Raw genomic sequence first — 24,620 nt, forward strand, 5'->3', positions numbered from 1 at the left:
TGTACATCCTGGGAAAATACACAATGTGAACAGTCACAGAGAGGTTTAAATGCCATTTCATGTCTATAAAAATAAGTTCCCACCTACCCATATGCACGTTTGAATCCAGCGTGTTGGTGTGTGAGAAGGATCCCCTGTGTGTGCTCACACATTCAAAGACTGTTGCAACAAGATGTCCAACGTGTTCCTTGTTTCTGCTGTTTCCCTCAGGGGCCTGAAGGGCAAGGTGAAGAAGGAGAGCTCCCAGAGGGAGCTGGTTTCCGACGCGGCCCTCCTGAGCGACACCCACTGTGCCCACTGCCTGCAGCCCTACCGGCTCCTGGAGGCCCCCAAACGGCAGTGCCTGGACTGCCGCCTCTTCACCTGCCAAGGCTGCAGCCACGCCCACCCCGAGGAGGAGGGCTGGCTCTGCCACCCCTGTCACCTGGCCAGGTGAGCGGGGCCTGGAGATCCAGGGACCCTGATGGCTTTGAGGGGTGGCTTTTCCCTTGGGGGGGGAGGGGCTATCTGAAGAATGATGGGCGTGGTGGTTGGGCACAGCAGTGCTGCAGGCCTGAGCTCCATCTCTCTGCAGAGTCGTGAAGATGGGCTCCCTGGAGTGGTACTACGGGCACGTGAGGGCCCGCTTCAAGCGCTTCGGAAGTGCCAAAGTGATCCGGTCCCTCTGCGGGCGGCTGCCAGGGGGAGGTGAGGAGTGGGTGGAGGGAAGTGGGGGGGTCTCAGAACCTGTTTTGCTCCCAGGCATGTTTTACTGTTTCAGGACCAAGCAGATTCCTTTGGCATCTGCGTCTGCGCACCTGTCAGTCCCTGTGCCTGGTGTTTTGATGGGGTTGGCTGCTTGCTGAGTGAGGTGCAGCCTTTTGCACCCTGGCCGGGCCTGGCCCTGGGAAGTCCTGCATGTTGACATCCCCACCCTCTGAAATTGTGTTTTCTCAGAGCTCTGTAGCAAGTGGAGAACTCACAGCCAAGGTTCTCAAACTGGGCAGCTGATGGAATAGCCGGGCCTAGTTTGTGCTTTATGTCCCAGGTCCTCCCTCCCTGGGTGGAGTATTTGGAGGGGGACACATTGATAAATCCTCCAAACCAGGACATTTTTAAGAGTGAGAGAGACCTCCTGACAACCACGCTGAGACCACAGACGTGACTAGGAGGGCCCCAGCAACACGGGAGGGACTGTCTCCCCATTCTTGAGGGTTCTTTCTCCTTTCTTCCTCAAGCTGCTTCTTCCGGGCTAATATCTTTGTCTCAGGCTGGAGCCCAAAAAAGTCCCACCTCCCATGCCCGCTCCGCCAGCCAGGAGCCAGTGAAGGGTCTTCCTGCAGCCGAAGGAGCTTGGCTGGGCCCTCCGCAGGGCGCAGGAGCAGGAGCCACAGGCAGCACAGGAAAAGCCACACTACAAAGCATCTGAAATCTCACCCCCAGAGTCGGCTGCGCGTGGCAGGAAACCACAGGCCACATCAGAGCCCTGAGGACCTGGGCCCTGCCCTGGGAGGTGCTGATTGCCAGGGACCTGGGTGGGCTCAGGAATCTGGATGACATAGAGCAGTGGTTCTCAACCTTCCTAATGCCGCGACCCTTTAGTACAGTTCCTCATGTTGTGGTGACCCCCAATTTCATTGTTACAAATTGAACATAATTAAAGCATAGTGATTAATCACAAAAACAATATGAAATTATATATGTGTTTTCTGATGGTCTTAGGCGACCCCTGTGAAAGGGTCGTTCGACCCCCAAAGGGGTCTCGACCCACAGGTTGAGAACCGCTGACATAGAAGGTCACAGGGTCCAGAGCTCAATGAGTGAGTCAGTGGCCAGGAGCCTGCCAATTTCAAAACTGTCACCGAGAGCCAGGAGGTGGCGCTGTGGGGCAGCAGGAACCCTGCTTCCAGCCACCGCAGAGGCTCCTGGCCCGGGGAGGCAGGTATCAGGTCCCTACAGTGACCTCCCCCAGGACTGTCTCCCTGCTGGGGGCCCCAAACACAATTCCCTGAGAAAGGTGCAGGGAAGGAGCACAAGGCTGGGGAAGCTGTATGGCTAATGAAAGTAGACAAACGATTGCAGTCCCAGCCAGGACCTGCTGCAGGCCCTGTGCAGCTGTGGGGCGCCCTGGGCCAGCCGAGCGGTGGTTTCCCAGAGGCCCCAGGACTGGATGGCAGGAGCTGCAGGAAGCAGTGTGGGTGGAGGTGGATGGGAGGAGCCGCCTCTCTCCTGTCCTTGAGCTCACAGCTCCCCGCAGGGCGTCTTTCTTCTCAGCCCCTCCTCTTTGGTTGTAGGTTTGTCTGGCAGAACACAAAGCTCCCCCGATGTCCACAGTAAGTCCTTCTTGCTCAGACGCTTTTATCTTCATTTCCACCTCCCCACCAAGAAATCTCTGCTCCATGTCAGGAACATGGGAAATCCTTTGGGTTTCTTTACCTGTGACTCAACAGCCAGAGGTGGGTTCATATCAAAGCCTTGTTCCAGGTTTAGAGGGTCATGTAAGGGGCTGATAACCAAAGGGTCGTGGAGATCCTGCTCATTTCGAGCAGAGGGGCAGGGACACCACCCTGACGGGTCACACACACCTGGGCCTTTGGAAACCCATGTCCACATTCCCTCGACGCCGACAGAGTCCACGTCACAATGCCCTCGGTCTGGCTGTTCGACGTGAGTTTCAAGACTCACTCTTCAGAGAGGGGCCCCCAGTTGGCTGGCTGGTGCTGACGTCTGGGGGCAGAGGAGGGCAGAGAAAGGAAGAAGAGGGCCCGGGACTGAGCCTCACTCCCTCCCAGCTGTGCCTGAGGCCGGGCCTGCTGATAAGAAACTGCGGGAGAAGTGGTTTGTTTGGGAAGAACAAGACTTAGCTCTAAGCCTCCTTCAAGGGGTCGGTAACTGCCGGGTGAATACCTGCAGGTGTGACCCTGATAAAACTGATGCAAAACACTGGTTTTCTGCTGTGATGAGAACCAGCTTTAACTGATGCTCGGATAGGTCATTGTAAGGTCAGCAGAGGGTCTTGCCTGGATGTTTTTCGATAGATGGATGGTGAATGGAAAATGGATGGATGGTGGATGGTGGATGGATGGATGATGATGGATGAGGAACGGATGGATGAGTGGGTGGGAGGATGAGTGGATGGAAGGATAGGTGTGGGGGTGGGGGGGGAGACAAAGGGTTTGCCTCCAATCTATTTCTCCCTAAATGGAGTCATGCAGGTGTCTGTTGCAGGTGGGCCTGAGCCAAGCCCGGGAGAGAGAAGTAGAGACAGTGAGCATTCCGATACGGATGGAGAGCTGGATACAGGGGCTCAGACCCATCCCCTTGGCAGCAAAGTAAGTCTTCCCCAACCACTCCCACCACTCCCGGGGCTGCAGCCTTGGGTTCTGACTTCCTAAAAGTCTCAGTGCTCCCATGGCTCCACTATAGCCTGAGCGCTAAGGCTCCGCCTCCCTTTGCCACACCCGGACCATCTCTGCGGGCTATTCGCACCAAATAGAAGAATACTTTCAGCATAAGGTCACCGGCACCTGAGAAAGCCCTAGCAAGCTGTGGGTGGGCAGAGGCTGCAGAGAAGGCTGCCTAGACCCGCAGACTGCCTGGCCCTCGGCCTCGGCCACTGGAGCTCGGTGGGAGGGCAGGGGCCAGAGGGCACACTGGTGTCATCCTAAGGCGGCCTTTGCACCTTTCAGGGACATAAATCCCTTGGACTCTGTGAGCTTTTTTGCTTTTTTCTAGGACAAAACATGAGCCTTGTTTTTATTGGTGTTTGTTTCTGTTTTTACTTATTTTTAATTTATTTATGGTGATAAAGACACGCAAAGTAACCCCTAGGGTTTCTGGGTAGGATGATGGGAGGGGAGCAGTTGAAGGGGAGCAGGTTGGAGGGGAGCAGGTTGGAGGGAGGGGTGGGTCAGGCGATGATGAGTATAGATGGAGCCACTTGGAGAGAGACGCAATGCTGGCCAGGTCGAGCTGGCTGCTCTGGGGGGTGGGGGAGGGGGGAATATATGCATCTGTTGATGACAAAAGTATGTTTGTGCCACTTCCTAAGCTTCCAGAACATTCCCCAGTGTCTGCACTCTTCCCTACACATCCATCTGAAGGATGGAGACCGTCAGGGGGTCAGAGCTAACCTCTGACCTTGCATCTAATGTGCACAAGTTCTCCCTCCCCCGTCTGCCTCCCCAGCGGGCTCCCCTCTTTTGCCTAAAACCCCAAGGGTGGGGAACCCGAAGCCTACCTGCCCCCAAGGCTGCCGCCTTCCGGGGCCTGTGTCCTGGGCATGTGTGGGCAGCCGTGTGTCCATCAGCAGCTTCTGCTCGTGTCTGTAAGGGGTGCTGGGCTTGCAGACCCTGTGAGGGGTGGTGGGCTCTGGGCAGACTTTCGGTGCGGCTTCCGAGCTGGGGCTCATCTGGTTGGTTTTGAGGGCCCACCCCACGTCCGGGGTGAGGGGCGTCTGGTCCTCCCTGTCCACTGACCCTGACTCTCCTCTTGCCCAGCCTGTGCCCGCCAAGAAAAAGCGCCTCCTCCCCATTCACAGCCTGGACTTCGAGGCCGACTCTGACGACTCCGCGGGGTGTTGCAGTCACCCCCCGAGCCTGTCCTCAGTCCCACCCGCCCCGGACAGCCTGCAGGTGAGTGGACTCTCCTGCCCCATCCCGCCTGGGAGCCTCAGGTCAGGGACAGGATCCAGAAGTGTCACACCCTCCAAGGACTAGGCTCTCAAGTACCCTCTGAAAAGCATGGCTGTGTGGGGTGCAGGGCAGTGGAGTGAGGGGCATGGAGGGTTCAGGGTAGGTGCTTGTCCCGGAAGTAAGGCAGAGCCCTGTCACTCGGGAAGGCAGACGGAGGACCGGCGTCTGCCCAGGCGTTGGATGTGTCTGGACCTCTGTGTTTTAGCGGGGGTCACAGGCTTTATTACCCAAACAGGGAGAGTCCTGCAGTGGAAGAGGCTGCCGTTAATAATCACAGCAGCAGTGTGGCATCAGCAGGGCCCACCCAGAAGCCAGGACACGTGGTCACTCTACTCCTTAGGTTTGTGACCTTGGTCTGGGGGCCCTCCGTGAGGCTCCAGCCCCCACCACCTGGGAGGGCTGATGATCTCCCCTCTCAGGGTCATTCTCAGGACCAGTGGCTGTGCTCTTCACCCACCGGGCACATGCAGCTTGGGCACAAGACCCAGAGTGACGCCCAGCTTCAGCCCAACGCTGGGGGTCCCCTGGGCCCAGGCAGTGCCTGGCCACAGCTGGGGCAAGGCTGGGCCTGCCCAGCCTGATTGGCAGACCTCTGTTGAGGATGGGATAGTGGGGCAGGGAGCCAGCACCCAAGAGGCCTTGGGCCACGGGTCCTGCTCCAGCTGCAAATCTGGGGGGTGCAGTCTCCCTTTTGTTTGGCCTCCAGGGCCTGGGAGGACTTCCTTCCTGCCCCAGCCCCGGCACAGCCAAGCTGGAAAGGAGTGGGGGCATGTGGCTCCCTGACGCCCTCAGCGCCCCCTTTCCTTGGGGACCAATGGCACAGTAGAGGGAACCTTCTCCAGGCCCCAGGAAGGGTGGGGAGGGGTGTGGGGCTCACAGCCAAGGGGCTGCCCCACCCCCACCCACTCTTGCCTCTCTGACCTTCACACACACACACACACACACACACACACACACACACACACACTTCCTGCCCACTTGCTCAGGGCTTTGGTCTCTGGGTTTGGTCTATGCCCCGAGGCTGTCGGAAGTGTTTCTGTCGCCTTGTGTGATACCTGGCCCAGGGGTCAGGCCCCAACCTCCTTCTCTGGAGACAGGATGCAGAATAGGCCATGAAAGCTCGGTTTCTGAAACTGAAGGGAACTGCGATGTAAGGGCCGGAGGGCAGGTGTGTGGTGCTCGGTCAGCAGAGGACACCTGGGAGCCCTCCGGATGTGGACGAGACAGACCCACACGCCAAGGAGCTGCCCCAAGGCCAAACCCTCCAGCGGCTGACAGGCCCCATGTGCTCAGGCCCTCACAGGTGAGCCCTGCGTGGAGGAGGCCGCCTCCCAGGAGGCCATGGTCCTGCAGGAGGCTGATGCCAGGGCCTCTGGGTGCCACCCCCACCCAGAAGAGCAGACAGACAGCCTCTCCCCTGCCGGATGGGATGCCCGCGCTGAGCTCTGCCTGCCAGGAGAGTCCTGCCCAGCAGCCCCGGGGATCGCTGCCACTCCTGGTAGGTGCCCTTGGCCGCTGTCTTCCAACTGGGTTCTGCATGGTGGAGGGGTTTCTGGAAACCCTGCCCACCACCCCAATTTGGGCAGACACACTGACTGATTTAAAGTAGCCCATTCCTTCCCTGTGATCGACGGGCATGTGCAGTCCCAACAAACCTCATGGACACCTGCCTCCCCCGGGCTCCGTGTGCCCCTTGCAGCACTCAGGTAACCAGCATTGACCCCGACCTGACCACACAGCTGCTGCCACCTTTAGTTATTTTTTTTTTAGTTATTTTTTAGTCCTCATCCAAGGACATTATTATATTGACTAGGGGCCCAGTGCACGAAATTCATGCACGGGGGCGGGGGGTCCCTCAGCCTGGCCTGCACCCTCTTCAATCTGGGATCCCTCTCTCAATCCAGAACCACTGGCTCCTAAGCACTCACCTGCCTGCCTACCTGATGCCCCTAACTCCTCCCCTGCCGGCCTGATGGCCCTAACTGCCCTCCCCTCCTGGCCTGATCCCCCTAACTGCCTATCTGCTCTCCCCTCCTGGCCTGATCCCCCTAACTGCCTGTCTGCTCTCCCCTCCTGGCCTGATCCCCCTAACTGCCTATCTGCTCTCCCCTCCTGGCCTGATCCCCCTAACTGCCCATCTATTCTCCCTTCCTCTCTGTGCCTTCAGACCCCAGCGCAGGAGTGCTGAGAGCTCTCCACCGAGGCCCTGGCCCCGTCCTGACGCTCCCCTCTGGGCCAGGCAGGACTGCGGACCTGCGCACGCCTCCGCCCCAGTTCCACCCACCAGCTCCTGTGCGAGTGCAGCCTGTTGAGCAGGACACCATTAGGACCAATTAGCATATTCCTCTTTATATATCTAGATTTTTAGAGAGAGAGGAAGGGAGGGGAAGAGATGGAGAGAGAGAAACATCGATTGGTTGCCTCCTGCATGCACCCCGACCAGGGCTAGGGCTCCAGCCTGCAACTGAGGTATGTGCCCTTGACTGGAATCGAACCTGGGACCCTTCAGTCTTTGGGCTAATGCTCTATCCACTGAGCCAAACCCCCAGGGCTCACTGCCACCTTTACAGAGGACATTGTTGCAGGGTAGGGACATGCAGGTCTTCCTGCAATGACAGACTGATGGTCACTGGATCAACTGTCCTGACCGGGACAGGGCATCTCCACAGCTGAGGACTCGGGGTGCTGCTGGGGACCCCTGGTGCAGTTCCATGGGGGTGCCACCTGCCTGGTCCCCCATGAATGGGGAAGTCTGTAAGTGCTGAGAACCCAGATTTGCTCAGTTGAATTTGTTGCCAGACAGTTTGCTTCCTAATGAAATCCCGAAGTGTCTGTGCCTGTGGGAGTGCGTGTGCGGTCAGTCAGACTCCCTGCTGACGTCGGGCAACCATCCACAAATGCAGCTGCGAAATGTGGTTAAGACACTGTCTGTCCACTTTCCATTCTCCCTTTTCATTATATTAAAGGGACCATAATCTCATGATCCACACACCCACTAGGACCCTGGAGGCATTGGGTGGGGGAGGCGGGTTTTACCTCCCCTGATGAACAATGAGTAAGTGAATCTCCATCGACTGAGCATGTAGAGTGGACACACTCATCTCCTTCCGTGGTCCCTAGTCACCCAGGTTGTGGGCTCGGTGGTAGGGTGGGGCTGGGGGACAAGGTGGGGAGGTACAGAGACAGTATCACGCTGAGAAAAGGCTCTTGGGAGGCCTGCCGTTCTGAGTCAAGCCCAGGCTGCAGACCCACTACCCTACCTCACTGATGCCAAGACACATTCCCCCATCTCTACCCTGGGAGCACGTCACAGGGAGTGTGGTAAGAAAGGCATATGTGGGAGTGTGATGGGCAATATTATTGCTTTCCCAATAGAGCATCAAACAACTGCACGGGCTGGGATTTGATGGAATACGGCGTGCTGCTCGACCAAGCTGCTCAGCCCCCGTGCCTCAGGGTCCTGGTTATGAAAAGGGTTACAATGCCTACGTCAGCCCACCCTTGTAGATGTTAAGTGAGAAGGTCGTACCTGTTAACTATTGCTGGTAACAAATTACACAAACGTATCAGCTTAAAACAACACACATTCAGTGTCTGGCTGTGGCCAGCTGTCCAGGCTTCATTATGTCCTCAGCACAGGGTCTCGAGGCTGAAACCAGTGTCAGCAGGGCTGGCGCACGCCGCCTGCACCCGGGCCACAGGCTCATTCAGATTGTCAGCAGAACTCACACGGCTGCCCACAGCAGGTGCAGACGTGACTCCTGCACACGTGACTTTCCCGTGTAGTGTTGTATGCGAGGTGCCCTCCACGTGAGGGTCAGCCCTGAGGGCCCCACCTTCACCCATCTCCAGGCGGCTCTGTGGGGCCGGTACTTTTTGGTGAAGAGGTGGAGATAGTGAGCTTTCCCCCCTGGGGCCCAGGATCAGCATTTCCAGCCACACCCCAGGCAACCCATGCCCCTAGCACAGCCGTGGGCAAACTACGGCCCACGGGCCGGATCTGGCCCGTTTGAAATGAATAAAACTAAAAAAAAAAAAAAAAGACCGTACCCTTTTATGTAATGATGTTTACTTTGAATTTATATTAGTTCACACAAACACTCCATCCATGCTTTTGTTCCAGCCCTCCGGTCCAGTTTAAGAACCCATTGTGGCCCTTGAGTCAAAAAGTTTGCCCACCCCTGCCCTAGCATCTGCCCATCACTGTTCTGGCAAAAAACAGCCCATGGTGACCAGTGTGGAAAGACTTCCTAAAGTCACCTCCACTCCTGGAAGCTTCTGGGACCCACACGCCGCACACCTGGAGCTCGGTGTGGTGCAATTACAGGGCATTTGCTTTGGCACCGTGGCTTTCGCACCATCTGGGCCGTGGTGAGCGCCAGGCCACCTCTGTGTCCTGAAGTTCCTTGCTGGAACTTACTCTGGTTGAAGGGTCTCAGCCCCATAATGTCAAGAATATAATCACGTCTACAGTTGCTCCAATCTCTCATTTTTGCAGTGGAAACATGTCCATTGGCTTTCAGTCTCTCACCCCAAACAATCCAAACCCACTGTCCCTCCCCAGGGGCGAGCGTCGTCAGGAACGAGCAGCTCCCCTCGCAGTGCCTGGCCGACGTGGACACCTCGGATGAAGACAGCGTGCGGGCCCACAGGGCAGCCTCCCACCTCTCCACTCAGAGCGGCCGGACCTCACCTGCGAGCCAGGTACGGGGCATGGGAAGACTCCTAGTAGCTTCTTTGAGGGGAGCCCTTTCATCTTAACACCAAGTCATATCAGAGAAATTACAGCATCCCATACTTTAAAGCTATAAGATTGCACAAGCCTACTTAACAGAGAGGAGTGATGTCATCAAAACACATGTGCTTGTTCCCATGGTGGAGGGGTTACTGGAAACCCTGCCCACCACTTCAACTCGGGCAGTCACCCCCAGTCCCCTCCCCAACCCCAGCCACCACCCACCCGCCTTCCGTCTCTGTGGATTTGCCTGTCCTGGATCTCTCATCGAAATGACTCTGGAATCATACAATACAGGACCCTTTGTGACTGGCTGCCTGCTGTTTCTGAGGTTCATTCACATTGTAGCAAGGGTCAGGACTTCATTCCTTTAAGAAAATTCAACTTAGCCCTCGCTGGTTTGGCTCAGTGTCTAGAGCAGTGATGGCGAACCTATGACACGCGTGTCAGAGGTGACACGCGAACTCATTTTTTTGGTTGATTTTTCTTTGTTAAATGGCATTTAAATATATAAAATAAATATCAAAAATATGCATCTTTGTTTTACTATGGCTGCAAATATCAAAAAATTTCTATATGTGACACGGCACCAGAGTTAAGTTAGGGTTTTTCAAAATGCTGACACACCGAGCTCAAAAGGTTCGCCATCACTGGTCTAGAGCGTCACCTGTGGACCAAAGGGTCCTGGGTTAGATTCCAGTCAAGGGCACGCGTGCCTTGGTTGTAGGCTCCTTCCCAGGGCGTGTGCAGGAGGCAACCAATCATGTGTTTCTCTCACGTCGGTGTTTCTCTCTGTCTTTCCCTCTGCCTTCCACTCTCTCTAAAAGATCAATAGAAAAATATCCTCGGGTGAGGATTAACCAAAAAAAAGAAAAGAAAAGAAAATTCAACTTAAAGTACGTAAGTCCTAAGTTAGTGAGAACGGCTCACATAGAAACACTGATTTACGACATAGCTCATCACAAGATTCCTTTGGGTACCACAGGTTCTTTTCACTGAAATTAAATCACAAGCCCATTTATAGTCAACTGATTAGAACAGGCAAGTACATTTTATTGGGGGAAAGGCAATCCTGTTTTAGACGAGAACATCGTGACCTACTAGGTTGATTCTGACTCACCAGAGTCTCTGATGGAGCCCTGACTCCTATGGATAAAATTGCGGGATTGGGGCCGTTTTGTAACTGATGACTCTCGAAGCATGGAACCCAGACGGGGTGCACGGGCCTGCTCTGGATGGAGAACCCTGAGCCATAGCTTCCCCGAGGCTGGTCTCACGCACATCTGCAGGAGCCTGGGTTAGTGCAGGCCCAGCTTCCTCTGCACGCTGGTGCCTGGCACAGAGCCTCCCCTGGGGCCCCTCCGGGGAGATCTGGAGGGTGCATTTGTGGAGCTCCCCTCCTGAGGACCCATAGGCCAAGCTCTGGGCTGTCATGTGGTGAGGCTGGTCATTTGTTCAGCAGGATAGAGTCCTCCCCTGGGACAGAGACCTCCATGGGATAGAGACCTTCCCCAGGAAAGAGACCTTCCCCCCAGGATAGAGACTCCCCCAGAACAGAGACCTCCCTCCAGGATAGAGCAGTCTTTCCAACCCCAAGACTCACAGACATGGCCTGAGTTCTCCAGAGCAATGTTTTATTGGGGCAAATCCTCCTGTGATCGGTCACCTGTCTCTGCTTTGTACCCATGGTTAGGACTTTCTGGGTGAGGAACATTCAGGAAAGACTCCCAAGAGGAGGCCAGAGATGGCACAGCATGCCGAACGAAGGACACTTCCACGGGGCTGAGGTGGCGGGGGCGGGAAACGGAGCCCGGGCACTTAACCCTCACCACAGTGGGGAGTGAGCCCCCCGCTCCCGAGAGCCGGCCCCGGGACATCGAAGCCGTGTCAGGCTGCAGACACTGACTTGGTTTCCCCGCAGGAGCCTCGCCAGTCCCAAATTACGGCTGTTCCTTTTAAGCATGGCCGGTGTCTGTGTTGTGCTTGCAAGTTATAAATGTTGGTTTGCCCACAAGCTGAAGGCACCCGTTCATACTTGATGTCCGTACGAGTCTAGTAACATGATGACCCTGACAGTTGGGGCTCACACAGGGGAAGACGCCACCGCCAAAGCTGTGGCCATTTGGGGGGCCGAGGGGGAAGGCTCAGCAGCTGCATGGAGGTGGCTCCTGGTACCTGAGAAGCAGGTGTTGCATGGGCGTGTCTGAGGGCCCCAGTGGCTCTCAGTACCAGATAGAAACCCGGGGCTGTTCTATCTGTGGTGGGCATGCTATCCCGGAGGCCTCCCCTCCCCTGAGAGGCCTGGGTGCCAACCTGGCCTTTCTCAGAGCGCCACGCCAACCCCCAGCTCCTCTGTCGGCCTGTTGCCTTTCCATGGCTCTGTGCTACCCCCACTTCCTGCTCACCTCCCCCAACCCCAGGTGAGAATGGTCCCAGTTGTCATCGTGGGAAGTTTATCTTTCTTAAGTGACATCTCACAATGACACTCCTGGCACTGGTGGGTCCCGGCCCTCCTCTCCAGGCCTGAAGTGGCAGCCAAGCGTCCTGACTCCTCAGGGGCACAAGGCTGTCTTCTGGGCTCTCTGCTCCGAGGTATTGACCGCTGTCTCTTTAGACTCTGAGTGCAACCAGAGGTGGGCTCAGTTACCCGGGCCACTCCAGGCCACTCCAGAGCGAAACCCTCGAGGTGACATTTCTCAGCTTCGCTCTTCCGCGGGCGGCTCTGCCCGCTCAGGGCTCTCGGTGCTGTGACGACCACACTAATTACCTCCCGAACAATGCAGAGGACCTTTCCACCAGAAGGGCCATTGCCTCTGCTAAACCCAGGTGAGCCTCGAGAGAGATAATGGCAGGAAGGCTGCGTCCGCTGGGCCTGGAGAAAACGGAACAAGCATTGATTTTCTCATGTCCCCGTCTGGGAGCTAATAGCTTCTGGTGACTCAAGAGCCTGGTGATTCAAGGGATGAGGAAGTTGTATGTTCAGTCGCTTGAAGTTGTCTCCTGGCCCACCAGTGACCCGCAGCTCCTGCCAGATAATGAGTTTTCGTTTGATCGGCCTGGCCTCGTTAGTTCACGCCTCCCTGTGCTGCTCGGGACAGGAGCTGCCCCCGGGAACGATCCCCGTCGGCCTTTCAGGTCCAGCTCCCTAGCCTGGGTGAACCTGTCACCCCTCCTGCCTTGTTCATCTCCCAGTGTGCACTCCCAGCTTTTGCTGGGTGTCCCAGAGCCCTTGGTGTGGGAAGATGGGTGTCTTGGTCACCCTCCCCGGGTCATGGCCTGGGTGACGGCCTCAGGGTTCCATCCACGGTCTGGGAGTGTGGTGCTTCCCAGGGGGCGGGGGCTGGGTCTTGCTGGTGGGAGTGGGCCGTGTCCTGGCCACTGTTTCTGTTCCTCGGCTGCAGGGTTTTGGAATGAGTAAGCGCACGTCAGCGGTGGAATGTCTGCTGACCCACCTGGAGATAGGGCCCCGCAGCCCCTTTGTTAAAGGCAGTTTTGTTGTTAACAAAAGGGCCCGGAAGCCACTTTGTTAAAAGCACAAACTAAGAAAATAATTAGTAAAGATCTATGCACCCCTTGTTCACTGCAGCGTTATTTAGAATAGGCAAGATATGGAAGCAACTCAGGTGCCCAGCAGTGGATGAGAGAATAAAGAACAGGTGATACATATATACAACAGGAAATGACTCAGCTGAAAAAAAAAAAAAGAATGAAATCTTGCAATTCATGACAACACGGACGGACGCAGAGGGCATGATGCTGAGTGAAATAAGTAGTACAGAAAGCGTTGGCCAGTGTGGTTCCGTTGGTTAGGCATCGTCCGGTGCACAGAAAGGTTGCGGGTTCAATTCCCAGTCAGGGCACATGCCTGGGTTTCGGGCTTGATCCCCAGTAAGGGGTGTGCGGGAGGCAGCTGATACCATGTCATTTCTCACATTGATGTTTCTCTCTCTTCCTCTCCCTTCCTCTCTCTCTGAAAATCAGTAAAAATATTTTTTTTAAAAATAAGTCGTACTGACACCTGGTCTATGTGCTCAATGTCTAGAGTGGCAGCCCACATACCAAGGAGTCTCAGCTTCAATTCCTGGTCAAGGGATGCAGGTTTGATCCCTGGCCCTGCTTGGGGCATGTGAAGGGGGCAATCAGTCCATGTATCTCTCTCTCATGTAGCTATTTCTCTGTCTCTCTCTCTCTCCCTCTCTCCCCATCTCTCCCACCTTTCCACTCTCTCAAAAAGCAATGGAAAAAAATAGCCTTGGGTGAGGATTAACAAAACAATAATAATAAGTCATACAGAGAAAGACAAATACCACATGATTTCACTTATATGTGGAATCTAAAAAAAGAAAACAATGAACAAAATAAAACAGAAACAAACTGATACAGAGAACAAAGAGATGGTTGCCAGCGGGGAGGGGAGTGAGGGGCTGAGCAGAAAAGGGGGAGAGTAAGAGGTACAACTCTCAGCTATAACATAAGTCTCGGGGTGTCATGTACAGGACAGGGAGCAGAGCCAGTAGCAGCCTCCACACCACGCACAGTGACAGATGTGTGAGCCCTGTTGTGGGGATGGCTTTGTCAGGTGTATTCATGGAAAATCACTCTGCTGTTCACAGGGAACTAATACAATATGGCATGTAAACTACAATTAAAAATAAATGTATAATAGATAAATGGTGGGTCTTCGATGGCCTGGTGGCATCAGGATCACCAGGAGCGGCCGGGACTGGGCCCAGCACGGGGACTTGGGCAAGCTCACGTGGAGAGTGGACGGAGACAGGGCTCAGCGGGAGCCTCAGGTGTGCTCGGGGGTGCGACCCCTCCCGGAGCCCGGCCTCTAAGTACTATGCGCACAGATGCCCACTGAACCAGACCCGCTCGCTGCTCATTTCAGGGTCCCGGTGCCAGCGAGCCCACGGAGGCGGACGTGGAGGAGGAGACCCTGAAGAGAAAGCTGGAGGAGCTGACCAGCAATGTCAGTGACCAGGGGGCCTCGTCCGAGGAGGAGGGCAAGGACAAAGGGGCGGAGCTGGACAGGAGCACTTCCTTGGAGGACCTCCCCCGGATGACCCCAGAGGTAAGGCCGCCCCCCTCAGTCTCCACAGGACACGGGCAGAGGTAGGGCCAGGGGTCAACAGTCTGTAGCCAACCCAGCAGCCCAGCCCAGGGCAGACAGCTGACCCCTGGAGGTCAGTGAGGGGGCCCGACAAGGGCCGCAGAGTGCCCAGCCCCTGGCTGACCGTCTGCCCACCCGCCCAGCTCCAGGAGTGAAGAGAAAAGGGGATGGTAGGATGAGGGCCTTGTTGGTGAAGCCTGCAGTCTCTCCCGTCCTAGGTGTGCACGTCTGCAGGCCAAACACACAGATGGGAAAAGAGCCCCCCCGGCCCCCAGGGCCCCATGCAGACCGCCAGGACCCCGGACGAGGCGCTGTCGCAGCTGGAGGACAGGGTGGCCGTGACGGCCTCTGAGGTTCAGCAGACGGAGAGCGAGGTAGCCCACAGCCTCGGGAGCAGATGGCTCCCCTAGACAGACAGCGGTGGGGCCCTGACGGTGTGACAGCAGGGGAGGGGCTCCCCAGCGGCTCACGCAGAAGAGCCCCTTCAGCTTCAGAGCAGGAGCTTGGGGGTCCCTGTGGGAATCGCACCCCACCCCCCTCGCCTCACCCCTGTCCCTTCCCCTTTGCTGTAGAGAGGGGCAGGCAGGGTTTGTAGCCACTGGAGGAAGATGCGGGCACTCCCCCGGCCCCACCCCATGGAGGGGCTTCTCTAGAAGCAGTTAAGATGTTAGGACAGCCCAGGGCTCAGGACCACATTCTGGCCCGAGGAGCGTGGGCCCCAGAGCTTCGGTGTAAGGGCGGAGGTGTCGGTGGTGACAAAGGTCAGAGGACAGAGCAGGCCTCCCAGGGACAGTCACAGGGACTGGGCCCTGCTCAGCCCTCCCCCCAGGGACCCACAGAGAAGAGAGGGCCTGTCCCTCAGACTCTGCTCCCAACTGGGGGTGACCCAGCCCCTCCCCGACACCCATGGCACCTGCAGGGAATGGAACCCCAGAAAGTACATCTGGGCGGGAAACACAGTAAAATCTTAAGGAGAAAACAGTAAAATTGGTGAATGAGGGCAGCTGCTCTTCCAGGGCTGTGACCGGAGGTGGGACTCCTGAGTGACGTCTGTCTGTTTCCACTGATCCTCTAGGTGTCAGAAATCGAGGCCAGGATCGCAGCCTTGCGGGCTGCAGGGCTCACGGTGAGGCCCTCAGGGAAGCCCCGGAGGAGGTCTAAGCTCCCGGTGAGTGGACGCTGCAGGGCCCGGGGCCTGGGTGCCCGGACTCCTGGCCAGGCCCACAGGGCCACCCCAGGGCGTGAAACCGAGAGCCCTGGGCCAGACATCTCCCGCTCCTTGAACTGCTGCCTCAGTGTCCTAACAGCCATCGTGAGCTGTGCCCTGTGGGAGCTCTTTTTCATTTATTACTTGTTTTCTAACTGGAGAAAGTGCTTTATGAGGGACCCTCAGCTCCCATGAGGATTTGAAAGACACCAGGTGCACAGTTCAGAGTGCAGAGGAAGCACCTGAACGATGCCACCCGTGTGGGCATCTTAACACACTGCCACTGACATGGTGTGCCTAGAACAGGGGGTGGGGAGGGCAGCAGGGGCCCCCACGACATCTCTCCTGGGTCAGGTCGGGGATGTTCAGGCAAAATCACATGGCGAGGACACCTGGCCGAGAATGAAAGACGTTCCTGGGAGAGTCCCGGACGGGACTGCCAGGTAAAACACAGGACGCCGGTTAAAGCTCAATGTCACACGTACGATGGATCATCTTCCCGTGTAAGTGTGGCACGTGCGTACTGGGACCTGCACTAAGAAATGACTTGCTGTTTCTCTGGAATTCAGAGCAGACTGGGCGTTCTGTATTTTAATTTGCTAAACCTGGCCGTGCCCCAGTCCCAGCCCACTGAGTGGCCTGTCTGGCAGGGCCAGCGTGCCTCCCCCGCATTCCTGAGCGAGTGCTGAAAGAGAACGCCGCCCCGTGTCCAGCTGGCCCCGTGGCTGGACGGGACACAGGGCAGCGATCATGGACAGGCTTCTTCCTTGTCCTCCAGGTATTTCTGCCCCGACTTGCTGGGAAATTGGGCCAGAGTCCCGAGGACCCACCTGCAGACCCTGCCGATGGGGCCGAGGTGCGTGCTTCCCTCCCACCCCTAAAGGCCAGACTAAGAGTGAAAAGTGGACCCCCCTTCTCCAGAGCATGGCAGGTCCAGGGGGTGGTGGAGAACTGGCCAGCCTCGCAGGCTGGTGGCCTCAGACGCACTGGGCCGAGGGTGGGTGCGGGAGGAGCCCTCACAGCCCACGCCTCCCGATGTCAGCAGCTCCCCCAAGCAAAGCACCTTTTATATGCTGGCACTGGGTGCTTACATGATTGACGGCATGCATTTTAATATGGTTAACGGTTCAAATACTGCCAAAGAGCAGAAGCAGTTCACCCGGTACTTAGAATCTGGAAGAATGACAGGTCCCAAGTTGGCCCCCAGTGTTTCTAAGTTACAGTCGAGTGAAGCCCAGAGATGTCTCCTTCCTTCCAGGTGACGGCGGGGCCCTACCTTCTGAGGAGGAAGTTCGGCAATTCCCCTGAAAGTCAAGGTAAGAGTCGCCTGTGTCCCTCCTCCCCGCAGGCAGGGATGGGCTCTGGGGCGTGGAAGCAGGGCTCTGAATTTCCACATCATCCGTGGGACGCAGCAGCTCACGCCCTGCACCTGCAGGACCCTCTGTTGTGATGGATTTCACAACCAAGGCTCTGAGGAGGGACCCTCTCCTGAGGATGAGTCCCACCCCCTCAGGCCGCGATCACATCACAAAAGTAAAGAAAAGGAGTGGCGGGCCGCACGCCAGTGCAAGGACCTTTCTGTTGTTTTGCCCCCGGAGGTAGGGTTTCGTGCCTGCTCCAAAGAGAGCGCTCCTTGGCACAGTTGCTAAGATGTGGGTGCTTTGCTGAAACTATTGAATGCGGAGAAAACTTCTCCTTGGGGGAAATGTTCATCTTTCTGCTACTTGGTTCATTTCTTGGGAGGCAACAACACTTGTTTGGGGTGAGTGTGTGATTAATAAGCCCGCCCCCGTGTTTTCCCCAAAGGCAAAGATGACGAGTCCTTTGATCGGAAATCTGTGTACCGCGGCTCCCTGACACAGAGAAACCCCAACGGCAGGAGGGGCACCGCCCACCACAGCTTTTCGGTAAGGATTCATCCGGTTCTCTCCGGTTCTCCAAGGTGTCTTCGAAATTCTGTGGCCTGGCGGGTTACTTACTGGTATTAAGTCCTCGGAGTGAAGAAAATTGGGATAAAGTAACTTGTAAACTTGGCAAAAGATTTAAACAAAAATCTTATGTGTGCATGTGTCTGTGTGCATACCCATCTGTGCATGCTTATGTGTGCATGTGTGTGGATGTGTGTGTATACCCATCTCCGCATGCTTATTGTACATGTGTGTGCATATGTGTGCATGCTTGTGTGTGTATGTGTGTGCATACCCACCTATGCATGCTTATGTGTGCATGTGTGCATGTGTGTGCATACCCACCTGTGCATGCTTATGTGTGCATGTGTGTTTGTGCATTGCAGAAACCTGTAATGACCCACCAGCCCTAAGCGGGAGAGGTTCTTGGGAACAGGACAGAGCAACAGAGCAGCCCGCCTTGCTTTCCCTCCCCCACAGCCATGATGTCCCCCCATCGGCCCTGCACTCTCCATTCTACACCATCCAGTGGAGAAACAGGAAGACACACCGTCCGTGATGGAACCCCACCTGTGAAATGACTATGGTCCTCAGACCTGCAGCTGCTCACCCCCATTCATTGACAACTTCCCAGGCCACCGGGCCAGCCTGTTCTGATCCGTGAGAGACATCTAAGCTACACCTTTCCTTCAGGACAATGTTGTTTAAATTTTTTGAAGGACACACAGAAAACCTATTCAGCAAGAACTTTCACCCCGTTCACTGCTGCCTTTCTTATGTCGATTTCATGAATGGAACAGAAAGGAATGACAATGTGCATCAGAGTGTGGGCCAGGCCGGTGTGTGTGTATTCTGTGTGGGTGTAATTGGAGAAGGAAATTGGGCATCAATACAAGGAAGGAACTGAACCCATGATCAGCTGAATAATGAGAGAGGAATAGAGCCCCTGACACCCCCCCCCCCATATATACCTATTCTGCAAGTTCATCTGTGGGTCACAGACTGGGAGACATTACCCTCTGGTCAAGGGCAGAGCATACACATGGTAGGAGTGGCATATGATCAGTGCCCAGACACAGACCTAGAGGACCTGTGGGGAGAGGCGGTGATCGCAGTGTACACGGGGCAGCAGCCTGGGGCCCAGAGGGCCAGGACCAATGAGTGGTGCCCGCCAGCCTCTTGCCATAAGCTCCATAGATGAGCCCTAAGTCCACCATCTCAGACAGGCTAGGATTCAGGGCTACGTCTGGGTGTCTGTGTGGCTCTTTCAGTTGTAAGAGGAGCCCGCTGTGAGCCTCCAGAGCTGCCTTTGAGCACAGAAACTAACCATATCGCCCCATCCCAAGCCTGGCTGTGGTTTTGTAGGTTCCCTGGTTTGTTTAAACCTCAGATCAAATTTAAGCCTGTTTTGCAGAGGAGGACATGGAGCCCTTGGTGCGAGGCAGTGCCCTGGAGCTGCTGCTGTGATTTCTATACTCTTGCAGTGATGTTGGGTGAGCTTCAACCTGGCACTCTCAGTGGGTATCTTGTCCAGTTCACATGGTACCCAAAAGAGGAAGATGGAGAAGTGATGCCCAAGGGCCTTTGATGATGAGCCCCACCCACAGCTGCACAGATTCCACCCTGAGCCATTGTCAGGTCACCACAGGGGTTGCGTCCTGGACAGCGCCCGGTGCAAAGGCAGCCTCCAGGGGACGGAAGGAGCCAGCCTCGGGCTATGCTGGGATTGGTGGCCCCTTCTCAGAACGGAGGCTGGTTAAAGGGCGTTGCTCCCAAGTCAATGCTACAAATGATTAAAAGGGTTCTTGTAAGTGAAAAGGGAGGCCGTCCTTTATTCACAAAGTAAACTAAAGTCAAAGTGAGCTCCTAGGAGTCAAAGAAGATGCAGTTCTGGCTGCCCTCTATGTCCCTGCGTGTTCCTACAACAGGATAGGGGGTGCTGTGCCCCAGAACCTGCTCATGGCCACCTGTGCTCTGTTCACACTGTGTTTGGTCCATGACCAAGGTCTCCCTAAGGAGCTACTAATGCACAGAGCAGTCGCATGGTCATCCCTCCAGCTCTTCCAACACCTGCCACCACGGAACTCATCCATTCTCCCATCCACAGAGCTCCCATCCGAGCCACCCAGCCCTGGAGCCAGAAACCCCAGGCCCCAGACCCTAACCCTGCCCCTCATCAGACCACACTCTATCCTCTGTGTCTCCCAGACCACTCCAGACTTCTCGACTCCCCTCAGTCACCTCATGACTTTTTCCAACAGGAACAATCTCTTGCTTCCCTGGGATAAACCTTACTTTGTCAAGATAATTAGGTTTTTAGTACATTGCTGAATTTATTTCTTTAATATTTTATTTAAAGGGGGTGGGGGAGGTAGAAGAGGGTAAAGAGAATAAATGGTGATAGAAGAAAAAATATTTTATTTAGGGTTTTTTTCCTCAACTGATACCTTTAATTTTTCATCTCCCACTGCCTACAGACACCCACTGGTGAAGGCCCAAAGTGGTAGGGCACCAATGCCACTCTGTGACAAAGCTACTTTGCTGAAAGGGGTTACTGTCCCCCCTACACACACAGGCACACGTGTATGTACACACAGGCTTATGTGTGCCCACACACTTGTACTGGCACACGTGCACACATACACATGTGCACACACATGCTCCCGTGGTGATGCCCAGGCAGCTGCCTCCAGGTGGCCCTGACTGCGCACACATCTGTGGGGACCACCCAGAGGGCCCGCCTCCAAGACAGGAGCACATCTCCTGACAGCGGCCCTTCGCCACGATTCGTAAGAAACACCCCTGAGCACATGGCCACCACTACCCCTGAGACTCCCCCAGTTCTGATGGAATCCACCCCCAGTGACCTCACCTTGCAGCCACCATCACAGCCCTGCACCCACCCTCCACTGCCCAGCCCCCAGTCACTTGCCCCCTCACCAGTGCTCACAGACCTCAGATCCGCAGGGAGCCTGCTGGTCACCAGGAATGGGCAGCCAATTCCCAGAGGGGAAGGTACAGCCCTGAAGAATTTCTGAGAAGTGATGGTCATATGACATGTCCTATCACAAGCCTACATGCCTGAGGGGGCCACCCATGTCTCCTCCCCCAGGACAGGCTCCCTGACACTGCACTCAACAGCACTTAGTGACCTTTGACATAATCTAATTATTCAGAACACAAATGAGTTAGGTGTCTAGGTCCAACTTAAATGGTAGAATATTGTCAGTTATTTCAACTCGAGGACATAACTGTTAAATGAAAAGAGTGAGACTCAAAAACATATAAATATGATGAACTGACCCAGAAAAGATGTGGGAAACCAATAGAAGGAAGCACATCACCTGTGAAAACGATCCGCTTCTTTGATTTTATTGTGCTTTCTTTCTGTGTGTGTTTTTCTATTTTTCTACACGTGTTCATTTCTTTCCAGAGGTGTATAAATTGCTTTTACAATAAAATTCAACATTTTGTTTCCTGATATTAATAAACTTGCCCATTGAAAACATTAATGATGAAGACTTGTAAAAGCCTAGAGAGGAACCGATCTTAAGCAATGAAATGGACGAGAGTAGTTTGTGTATGAGAATGTCACCATGGAAAGCCACAGACTGAGGAGGCTCGTGGAGACGTAACACCGTCGTGTCCGGCGTGACGACTTCTCTGTTCACCATGATTTGGAGGAGGGGAAGGAGTGGCCGCACGGTCACCTTTCTGTGTGGGAGGCAGTGGCTCACGCGCTACCCAGACTGTTGGCACTTGACTTTGCCGTGTCCCCAAGGCCGGCGTGAAGAAGGAAGGCTAATGTGTTTTAAAACCACTTGGCCCAAATGAAATTATATAACCCAGGAAGGAAGGGACAAATCACATCGCTGATGAGAGTTTAAAAAGAAAATAGACAAAGACTCTGACGTCCCCTTGTGAGGGGGGCGGGGACCAGGGGGAGAGGGGGGCGTCAGGGGGCTGGGCTGCTTCCTCCGGGGGCTATAAAAGGGGTAGGCTGGCTCCCGCTGAGTCACACTCAGGACACTGGCCTCGCTCGGCACCATCATGGGGAACAGCGGTGAGTAGCCCAGGGGACTGTCACTCTGCAAATCTCCCTCTGGGTCTGGGCTCTACGAAGGCCGTGCTGGCTCTTCCGGCGGCGAGCTGGCTAGCACTGGGTGGGAGAGGCAGGGGACAGGCAGGGGCGGCCATCCCACGGTTTATGTGTCCGAGGGAGGGCCACTCCTGCCTGCCCAGGGTCCCTAGGACTCAAGTGCTGTCCATGGTGAAGGCAAAGGGGGGAGGCCACCCCTGCACCCCACTGAGAATGCAGACAGGGAATCCCCCTGGGGATCAGGAGCCAGGCGCTGCTAACATTCTCCTGAGGTGCCCTCCATCCAGCATGAACCCAGCCCCTGGGGAGGAGAAAGCAGCATCTCTTTACACTCTGTTCTCAGGGTGGCACCTCCATTTCCTGGTCGGGGTCCCCCACCCCCTGTGTGACACCCAAAAAAGAAAAGGGTGGGCATTTTAAGTCACCCAGGTGGACAGCACCTTCTGAGTGGCTCAGGGACAGGCTGGAAAGTCAAGGTGGGCAGAGGGGTCCTCCCTGAGACAGACAGGGTGGGGAACCTGACAGAGGACCCAGCATGAGGAATTGCTGGACGGACCAGTTCAGGCAGGTCACTGCCTCCACCCACAGGACAAAATGCATTTTCCGGCCCCTCTGCTGCCCGCAGTGCCCCTGTCTGTAGGGGGATGCCCTGCGGCTGGTGGCAGGTCCCAGGGGTCATGGGGACAGGGGTGCTCTTGGTACGACATAGGACGCTGACCCTCCTACAATGCCCAGCTGTCCACTCACATCCTCCAATGGGCCTGGGGGCAGGACTGGACAGGTGGCAGGAGGGAAAGAACCCTGCACTGGGGTCCCAGCCCCTGAGCCTGGTCCATGCCTAGTCCCCAACCCCCAGCATTGACTCAGGCTGGGCTCCCTCCACCCCTGCAGCTCCTCTGGGCTCCTCCAGGCAGCTCCCCACAAACCTGCTCACCTCTACCCGCCCTGCCCAGGCCTGGGTGCACGGCACACAGCCATGCAGAGGCCTCCCACACCCCCCAGCTCCCTCACACAGACAGACTGACAGACCGAGCTGTTCCAGGCAGCCTGCCTCTCTGCACCCACAGCTTACACACCTCCCGGTTCCTTCTGATGACACAGGGTCAGTGCCCCCATGACAGAGCCACAGAGGCTGACACACACGACCACCTCATTGAACACTCATTGTGCAGAGGACAGAATGGGGTCCTGCAGAGGCGAGGGACTGTGCCAGGCGGTCTGCTACTTCTGTGTTCATGCCCACCCAGCACGGAGCAGAGAATTCACACACACACTCCCAGGAACACACATCCTCCCACATGTACACACAAAGCTCATGCCTGCACATACCCCTCACATACCCGTGCACACACACTCTCTCACGCACACACGGCACTCACATTCCCTAAGGCTCCCAGCTTTGTACACAGGCGCCCTCATGCGTGTTTAACGTTGCTCCTGCCCCCTCTGCCCCAGGCCGAGCCCTCCCGTGTGGGATCCCACCTCGAGCGGGGCCTCGGCGAGGAGCCAGGGGGCTGAAGGTGCTGCAGGCCTGGTTCCTGTGCCTGCTGCTGCTGGGCCTGGCCCTGCGAGGGGCAACATGTCCAGTCCACCAGCACTCCATGGAGACCCGCAGTGAGTGCCCACCCACCCAGATGTCAGCCTCCCTCGCCCACCCCTGCACCCCAGAGCCACCTCCTAACCTGGGGCACGTCCTTACTATGTGCCCAACTCTGGGGGGTCGGCCTGTGTTCAGCAGTCCTCAACCCAGAGTGGCCCTGTCACCCGCTTCCCAGTGTCCCTGTCCAGCACGCGTTCCAGGGTTCACTTCCCACCACCAGGGTGGCCGGGGCTCCCGTATGCTTGGTCCCCTGCTGACACAGAATGGTGGGGGTGAGGAGGGGACTAGTCCTTGGTCCTGGTGTGAGTTTGAATTCCTGTTTCCCAAAGCCACCCCACACCACCCAGAAAAGGTGTCGCTGACCCTCCGAGTGCCCCTCCTTTGTGGGTGGGCCCCAGCCTGGCCTGTGAGCTCAGAGCCCCATGGGGAGCAGGCAGTTGCCCCCAACACCACCCGGCAGGGCACTGAGCATACCCGGGAACACAGATTGCGACTGAGTCGCCTTTTCTCTCCAGCCCCGGACATCGACCCTGCCTGGTACACGGGCCGCAGAATCAGGCCTGTGGGCCGCTTCGGACGGAGGAGAGTGGCCCTGAGGAATGCCCCGGAGCTGAGCCTGTGGCACCAGCGGTCGGCTTCCCCCTGGAAGGAGGCGCTGAGCCCTCCCAGGATGGGTGACAACCCAGCGCAGGAGGAGTAACCCCGGAGCCTCCCCCCAACCCAGGCCCCCTCCGCCAGGGACAACTTTCCCTTCAATCCTAATAAAAGCAGCTGCCTCATCTACACGCGTCTGTGTGGTGACATACCCGGAGGACACTCAGAGCCCAGTAGAGAATAAAGGAGCTGGAACCTTCTTGGTCACCTGCAGCCCCAGTGCCCTCCACTCAAGCCGCCCAAAGGTGGCTCAGGCTGCGCTCTGCTCCAGCCCAGAGGAGGGCAGCATAGCCCTTTCAGCTCCTGCCCCTCTCTCAGGCCCCGCCCCTCTCTCAGCCCTGCCCCTCTCTCAGGCCCTGCCGCTCACTCAGACCCTGCACCTGTCTCAAGCTCCTGCCGGTCTTTGATGGCCAGACACTCTTTTTTGTCCATGAACCCTTCTTAGGGATTAGCCCTAGTTTTCACCGGAACACTCCACATGTTGGGAAATTATGTGGAAAAGACAGACGTAAAACCACGTAGGATGCATGCCCAGAGACAATCAAGACGTACCAGGTCGCTCCTGGAAAACAGGGCAACAAGGGTGCAACACCTATCCCAAGTCGCTATTTGCACGGTCTGTCATTGGCATA

At 56.2% G+C, this 24,620-nt stretch overlaps 2 protein-coding genes across 8 annotated transcripts in view; both read left to right on the top strand.

Annotated features, from left to right (window-relative positions):
- MLPH (melanophilin) overlaps positions 1–21,189 on the top strand; it is a 36,478-nt gene extending 15,289 nt beyond the window's left edge. For 3 of the 7 annotated variants that reach the window (XM_023762742.1, XM_023762748.1, XM_023762751.1), the window contains exons 3-16: positions 211–432; positions 575–687; positions 2,274–2,312; positions 3,208–3,311; positions 4,479–4,613; positions 5,967–6,171; positions 9,238–9,377; positions 14,300–14,482; positions 14,740–14,895; positions 15,597–15,689; positions 16,507–16,584; positions 16,987–17,044; positions 17,535–17,635; positions 19,050–21,189. In XM_023762742.1, the coding sequence (XP_023618510.1) occupies positions 211–432; positions 575–687; positions 2,274–2,312; positions 3,208–3,311; positions 4,479–4,613; positions 5,967–6,171; positions 9,238–9,377; positions 14,300–14,482; positions 14,740–14,895; positions 15,597–15,689; positions 16,507–16,584; positions 16,987–17,044; positions 17,535–17,635; positions 19,050–19,223 (1,801 nt within the window). In that variant the 3' untranslated portion in view covers positions 19,224–21,189. Of the gene's footprint in view, positions 1–210; positions 433–574; positions 688–2,273; positions 2,313–3,207; positions 3,312–4,478; positions 4,614–5,966; positions 6,172–9,237; positions 9,378–14,299; positions 14,483–14,739; positions 14,896–15,596; positions 15,690–16,506; positions 16,585–16,986; positions 17,045–17,534; positions 17,636–18,021 lie in introns of all 7 variants that reach the window. The other 4 variants (XM_014464100.2, XM_014464109.2, XM_023762752.1 and 1 more) reach the window with 4 other exon arrangements.
- Positions 21,190–21,685: 496 nt separating this feature from the next.
- Positions 21,686–24,012, top strand: PRLH (prolactin releasing hormone). Its single transcript, XM_014464120.2, is given in 4 exon segments — positions 21,686–21,698; positions 23,190–23,348; positions 23,850–23,966; positions 23,969–24,012. Coding segments are annotated over 4 exon segments (333 nt in total).
- The last annotated feature ends 608 nt before the right edge of the window (positions 24,013–24,620 follow it).

The sequence above is a fragment of the Myotis lucifugus genome, unplaced genomic scaffold, assembly GCF_000147115.1.
Source record: "Myotis lucifugus unplaced genomic scaffold, Myoluc2.0 scaffold_3, whole genome shotgun sequence".
In the NCBI taxonomy this organism is placed as follows: Eukaryota; Metazoa; Chordata; class Mammalia; order Chiroptera; family Vespertilionidae; genus Myotis; species Myotis lucifugus.